Consider the following 7,520-nt stretch of genomic DNA (forward strand, 5'->3'; position numbering starts at 1 on the left):
ATTAATTTCTATAATGAATATTAATTTAAAAAGTATTAATTTACATAGGTTCGAGTGTATATTAATGATGATGATCATCTAGCGGCCGTTGATATTTGTTAATTGTATAAAGTAGTGTACGATGTTGTTTTGAGATTTAAAGCACAGCTCAATATGAATATGCTAAATAAAATACATTTATCACTATCCCATCACGATAAATATGTATTCAAAGACAATGTGTATGTTGTTCAGCTTTAACGAAAACATGTGTAATCAAATTCCGAGTGAAAATAAAATTAAAAATGACTAAATGGGCCATTTGTTGCTGAATTTAGCATTTAAACAGAAAATAAGAATTTTTAGTAATACCAAAAACAAAATGCCCAAATTCAACAAATTAAATATTATATAGGAATTGGAGATGATGATGATTCATTTAAGAAGAAGAAATACAGGTCTTACGTTTCATGCAAGGTGGAGAAAGGGGAATCTCATTTTAGACTAATTTTTTTTGAATTATCTCTAAAAATAAATGAGATATTTGACCAGAATAAGTGAGACATAAACTGAAAATAAGAAGGCAAATAGATATTTCCGTTTTAAACTTTTTAATGAATGCTTTTTATGTAGTATATAAAGCTATATGTAGAGAGCCTTCTCTTCCACCAGATGATAACACACTGCATCTCACTATACTTACGACATCCACACATATATACACCAGTTGTTAACCAATCAACGCCCGTAGTGGTTTCGATTTATATAGGTTAACATGCGAAGTGACTATATTAGCACAATAGCACAAGGCTTTTGAAGGCATCTGTAACGAGTGGTTTATATTTGGATGTCACAAGTGTCGAAATTGGTGAGCAACATGTATTAAAATGGCTGCCTGTTCAATCCCTCATAGCTTGATAGAAAGCTCAAAGATCCTACTCTTGAAAATACTCTTGAGTTAGGTGATCACTGATCTTTCTATCAAGCTATTAGGGTTTGAATATGTGAACAGCCTTGTGAGAATCCTTCCCAACTAGCTGATCATTCAGCCTGACTTCTTCCATTCGTCAAAGAAGAAGAAACAGAAAAGTTTGGTTAATGTAGATTATATATAAGTCGATATAACTCCTCAATTGACCTGCAATAACCAAACTTTTTGTATTGTCCTCATCTTTTTGTTGATTTAGTCAGGATTAACCAAGAGAAGGATATGATAAAAGGATAAACCAAGAGAAGAATATGATAAAAGCTTTGGATTTAGAGCTGTAGAGGGTTATAAAGTCTTATAACAAGAAACTTAATGAGCATGTGTTACTGCTTTGTATTGTGTCTACAAGATTGCAAGAGGTAACCGTCGGTTCTGTCGTCTTCATATAGTAAGTTGATAATTCCTCAATCTGTTTTTGGGAATATGTATATCTCTAGTATATATCATCGGATGATATGATTGTATCACAGCAAATTTATTAAGTATCTTATGGACATCATCATCTCTTAGATTAAAACTTTTATACGAAAGAGGACTAATTCAGAGATATCTAGTTTCATGGAAACATGTATGAAGAATAGTTATAAAAAATAAAAATAAAAACCTTGAGATAATCTATGACCGATCTCTACTCTACAACTCTAATCATTCCCCTAAGCAGTGAATCAATTCTCATCACATGTGCTCTCTGAAGAAATCCAATTGCTTTTTCTTTCTGTTGATAGCAAATATTACCAAGGACTGGTAATCCCATTAACGTTATTAAATTTATAGCACCCTCGCGAGTTGACCACAACGATTTCACATATCTTGCTACCGCAACCGGCATGCACTGGATCTCTAACTGTAAGTACTGCACCTAGGAAAACAAAACATAAAAAAATATATAGTCAATTCCTAATTCGGATGATATAATATGCGCTAAACATAAATTAAAGAAATCAAGATATATAAGTTTAGAGGAACAATCTACACGATCAAATCACTAGCTAACAAAGATCTAGCTAGAGGGAGAGAGAAAACCTCATGACAGCTCAAAGCGGTTCCCAACCATCTCTTTTCCTTCTATCCTTAATTAGAAAGATTGTCGCTCATGCCACAGTCTACGCTGAGAAACTATTTTCTTCACAATGGCCAAATAATTCCACAGTCAATTATATCTTCAAAACCATAGTCCGGGAGATCATCAACTCAATCAGCGCAAGGAGACATCGGACAAAGTTCAAATAACTAATGTGTCTCTGGATCAGATAAAAAAATCTAACCATCAAAAAAACTGTTTCCTTCCTTGTTTTTATATTTTTTTTTAAGCAACCAGATTTTTTGGTAATCAACATGGTAAATCTAAACTTTTTTTCATTTTATATGATATTTACTGCTTAGCCAAAAAAAAGAAAACCGTTCCCAAACTCCAAAGTGAAAATATTAATATATAGAATTGTAAATTATAAAAATAAAAAACATGGATTTTGAAATAACATGTTTTATCCTTAGATTTGAATCTTTCTATTTTACACTTTTAAATCCATTCAAATCCATTTCAAACATAATGTGCATTTTGAAATCCAAAAACAAATTATTAAATGAATAACATGGGATTTTAACAAGTATTCGTAAATCATAAAACCAATAACACATAATTTTGATAAGTAATTTAAAATCAATGATTGAATAACACATAATTTTTGTTTGGATTTCCAAATCCATTAGAATCATAGAACCAGTAACCCCTTTTGTATTTCAAAAAATTACTACTCTCTCCGTTTCAAAATATATGATGTTTTAGCTAAAGCACGCAGATTAAGAAGTCTTTACTTTTAACAAGTTCAACCAATCAAAAACAATACTGCATAATATAAAATACTAAACTAATCTAAAGGTTGCATAGAAACTTGAAAACATCTTATATTATGAAACAAAAAACTTCTCTAAAACATCTTATATTTTTAAACGGAGAGAGTATTTTCTAAATAAACGGATTATTTGAACATTTTACTTTCTCCCTTTTTCCAAAATAAATAAAAATACTGAACGGCCTGAATTGGAAATGCAACATGGGATGTTGAACCCTTTCGTATCAGCACAGTCAGAGTCTCACAGACAACAAAACCGAAAGTAGAAGTCATCTTTTGTGATAAATTATGTTTATCAAATTAACTAAAAAAATGAATAAATTATTTTGCCCTTCCTAAACCTAATGCAAATTTCAGAGTCTCACGATCGTGTAATGACGTGCATCTCTTGATTTTCTTAGGTAAACAAAGAAAATATTTTAATTTGTTTTTATAGATATATGTTGAGAATCAAGTCTTTTAAACAAGCGCCGAGCTACTTGCTAACTGACGATTAAAGATCCAATATTAATAATAGTCATTTTGTTTGTTTCGTGCTGTGAAAAACCAAAGAAAAATTCGTATGATCGCATTCAAAATTCCAAACAAAAAACGTAATCTAGATAACTTAACAACCCATTATAACCGATATGATTCCAAAAAAAAAAAACCCAACGTTGGAAACAAAATTTGACTTAAAGCTTGTGATAATACTAGTTGCCTCATCCATCCATCCAAGAAGGGTGAGTGTGGTATTATTACTACTTAGGCTTGGTCTTCAAGCTCGGTGGCGATCTTGCTGCTAGGTAGAGACTTATCAGCCAAGAGATCACTGTGATCTTGGTATGGTGATTTAACGAATCTCGTCTCTTTCCAGAATTCTGGTGTTAGGAACCCGTAAGTCTTCTGCAGACAGTCAAATGTTGCCTGTCCCAAATCAAAAACACAACACCAAAGATCAAAGATCATTAGTAAGAGAGAATTTAGCATAATCAAAGAACTCAAGCTACTTTGAGAACAATACAACCAATGTTCATTACAACAGTAATTACAGCAATCTCAAATCCTCAAAACCAATACGAAATTCACGAAATTGGTAATGAGTAGTCAGCTAAGTTAATCTATACAAAACAGCCATTGTTGATAAAAACTTGTAACTTGGATAGAAGGAAGAGAGAGTACAGACCTTAACGAAGTTTCCCAGAGTTTTGGTGGATCCTCTCGAAGAAGTGAAGACATCATCAATCCCAGCGAACTGAAGAACCTTCTTAGGAACCCTAGCCGCCACGATACCAGAACCTCTCGGAGCTGGAACCATACGTACGGTAACAGATCCACATTTCCCGGTCACCTTACACGGCACAGTGTGTGGCTTCCCGATCTTGTTACCCCAGTAACCTCTTCGGATCGGAATCACAGACAATTTCGCCAGAATAATCGCGCCTCTGATCGCCGTCGCGACTTCCTTGGAGCATTTCACTCCTAAACCGACGTGACCGTTACTATCTCCGACGACGACGAAGGCCTTGAACCTCGTTCTCTGACCGGCTCTGGTTTGCTTCTGAACCGGCATGATTTTCATCACTTCGTCTTTCAGTGAAGGACCGACGAGCAAATCAATGATCTGGTACTCCTTCACTGGGAGAGAGTGGAGGTAGATCTGCTCAAGCTTCTGTATCTTACCACCTTTCACGAGACGACCGAGCTTCGTCACCGGCACCCACTTCTCTTCCTCCGGGGCACGACCTCCACGCCGGCCACCACGGCCTCTCGGACCGCCTCTTCCACCACCGCGACCGCCGAATCCACGTGCGAAACCGCCGCGATCACCACCACGTTGTTCGACACCACCCTCACCACNGCACGTTGTTCGACACCACCCTCAACACCGCGTTCCGCCATTGTCAGTGCGCTCGATTGATTTTTGCTGGGAAGAGCTAGAGAGATTTGGTGTGGTGCAGTGTTGTTCTCGAGACACGGCGGCAAAAAAAAAAGTTATTCTAAGACTATAAAAGTGGAGACGAAGAAGAGGAGAGAATTAGGGTTTCTTGTAAAATGGAGCTAATTTCGGTTTATGGGCCCAATAATAAAAGTCAGGCCCAATATTTGGTTCCTGGAATGGACTGTTTTTTTCTTTTTCTGTTACTGCTAGTTTCTTGATTTTCTTATAAATAAAAGAGTTTGTTTTTTCTTTTGGTAGTGTGTAATGTACAGTAAAACCTCTATAAATTAATACTCTATAAATTAATAAATACTATAAATTAATAAATTTTGCTGGTCCCAAGTTGGGCTAGTGTAAAAATTAACAATATTCGATAAGATAATAAGATAATAATTTTTTCGAAATCTCCTTATAAAATATAGTCCCAATAATATCATAAATTAATAATTATGTAAATTAATATATATATATATACTGATATAATAGTGTATGTTTCTCCTAAAGCTCAATTCTATAGAACAATTGTAATGTTGTATTTTCAACCTATAATAATATCTCTAAAATATTTTATAACATGTCATACAAATAATTAAAATTTAAAGTTTTAATTTTTAGATATGCATCATTTACAATTTGATAATTTGACAGATTATTAAAATAGGAGAATTGATATTATTATTCATAGATTTGAATTTATGTGTCTCATGTGTATAAGTCAATTTGTCTATAATATTTGTAATTTATTGTAAATAGTGCTTTCTAAATATTACAAGTTCAATTCCTAAACCATAAAATTTATAACATCCGAAAGTTTAATCTTATTTTGCTATAGTTGTTCCAATTCATAATTTTTTAAAAAATAAACAATTAAAAATATATCTATAAATTAATATCACTAAAAATTAATAAAATGTCTTAGTCCCAACATTATTAATTTATAAAGATTTTAGTGTATTTGACTTACTGAATAACATTATTGAGCTGAGCCTGACACACTGATATATATATTTTTTTTAAATTAATGAGAAGATGGAGAGAGATAGAACAAGATGAGCAAACCCCACCATTGATATCACCTGCCAAAACTCAACAGACAAACAAAAAGACAAGACCACATAAAAATCTAATATTAGTTACTAGTGAGTTCATCGATATAAATAAATCTATACAAATATAGCCACATTTAATTTGTAAGAATAAATAATGGTTAATTAATTGAGTCAAACAGGACTCAATTGGCAGAGTAGAAGTGGCAGAGAGAGAGGTGGTCATTGAAGGTGTGATGGGGACAACAAAACAAACACCTCTTCGTTTTAACCAATTATGCATGTGGCTTTGGTTATTTACACACACTGAGGACAAATTGGGGAATCGGAGTATGTACTTTTTCAAATCTAATACCACTACGTTATATTTATTTTAACTCTATAGTACTTATATATTTTACTCATCTCATTTTTTATTATATTTTGAAGTGAGTCTTGTGGGTGACCTTGTAAACATCCTTCAAATTCAATGCTTTTATGAACCTATAGAGTACAGAGAATCACACATTAAAAAAGGAAAAAAAATCATCATAACTACAATTAGACCATAAAAGTTATAAAGATGTTTTCTATTTTATAAATTGGATAAATTTTTATATTATAAAGTCGATAAAATTAACAACACTATCTACTTCAAGTCTTCTTTAAACCTTTGCTCCCACAAGCTCACCTTGAAACCCTCTCTCTCTCTTTCTTTCTTTCTTTCTCCCCCCTTCTCTTTTCACACACACTCTATCTCTCATGTTTGGAGTAGTCACGACCAGGGTCGATGACCAACTCGGCACAACAACCACACCAACCACCATATACATAGACCCACCTTCCCAAGACCAGCCTAGTCACAACTCAGACCACCGTTCTATAGAAACTCTCGTCGTTGTCTTAGCTGTCATTACCATTTTATCCGTTTTAGCCGGAGTCATCGCTCGGCTCTGCGGCGGCCGCCATTTATCTGACGGCGGAGACCACGACATCGAAGGTTGGGTCGAGAGAAAATGTCGTAGCTGCATCGATGCGGGAGTTCCAACGGTCGCCGCCACCCCTCCACCTCCACCACCACCAACACCTCCACCTCCGCCGCCAGCAGCAACGGTTGAAGAGCAGAGTAAGCCAGCAGCCGAAGAGCAAACTAAGAAGTGAAAGTACAAAAAAGGGTAAAACTGCATACTTCGATTTAGCTGTAACATTATGTAATATCATTAATTTTGAAGACATCTTATTTTTATTTTTTTTTGTTATGTACCTTAGTTTACGGACATTGATTTCGGAATTTCCTCGGATGTTTTTGATTATTATTTCTTTCAAAAGAAGCAAAAAAAAAAAAAAAGCAAAGTTCTTTGTCAACTTTTTAACTTTAAATAAATAAATCCGTTGAGATTTGGCAACGGCATTAACCAAAGACATCAAGGATTTCTTTACTTTATCCTCATGCTGTCTTTTATAGCAACGTTAATCAGACGAACATTCACATAAAAAGTATATCAAGATTTTAACACAATGGTCTTTTAGTAAAGTATGCCAAAACACAAGGGTTTAAATCAGTTTTATACAAGTATAAGAACAATAAGGATATTTCGTTTGAATGGAACTAAGAGTAAAGTAGGCCGGCCACAATGCAAGAGCTCACTGAAAACTATGTTAATTTTGGGATTTAACATCTTATTTTACAATAAGTATAGCAAAAGTGGAAAACACACTATAAATTAGCATTTTTCATGCTTTTAATATATATA

The 7,520-nt window shown here is 34.0% G+C and overlaps 2 protein-coding genes across 2 annotated transcripts; one reads left to right on the forward strand and one right to left on the reverse strand.

Annotated features, from left to right (window-relative positions):
- Positions 3,372 to 5,715, reverse strand: LOC104699183 (40S ribosomal protein S2-4). Its single transcript, XM_010414517.2, has 3 exons — positions 5,706 to 5,715; positions 3,986 to 4,680; positions 3,372 to 3,726 (listed from the first exon to the last, which is right to left on the reverse strand). Exons 1-3 carry the CDS (start codon positions 5,713 to 5,715, stop codon positions 3,565 to 3,567), a joined length of 867 nt encoding a protein of 288 aa, XP_010412819.1. The 3' UTR covers positions 3,372 to 3,564.
- On the forward strand, positions 6,439 to 7,091 carry LOC104792040 (mitochondrial fission regulator 1-like). Its single transcript, XM_010518063.1, has one exon. It carries the CDS (start codon positions 6,529 to 6,531, stop codon positions 6,925 to 6,927), a length of 399 nt encoding a protein of 132 aa, XP_010516365.1. The 5' UTR covers positions 6,439 to 6,528; the 3' UTR covers positions 6,928 to 7,091.

Source organism: Camelina sativa, chromosome 6 (assembly GCF_000633955.1).
Source record: "Camelina sativa cultivar DH55 chromosome 6, Cs, whole genome shotgun sequence".
Classification (NCBI taxonomy): domain Eukaryota; kingdom Viridiplantae; phylum Streptophyta; class Magnoliopsida; order Brassicales; family Brassicaceae; genus Camelina; species Camelina sativa.

What these genes read in the sequence shown, in the direction of transcription:
- LOC104792040 (XM_010518063.1), top strand. Translation starts at nt 6,529, where the DNA reads ATGTTTGGAGTAGTCACGACCAGGGTCGATGACCAACTCGGCACAACA.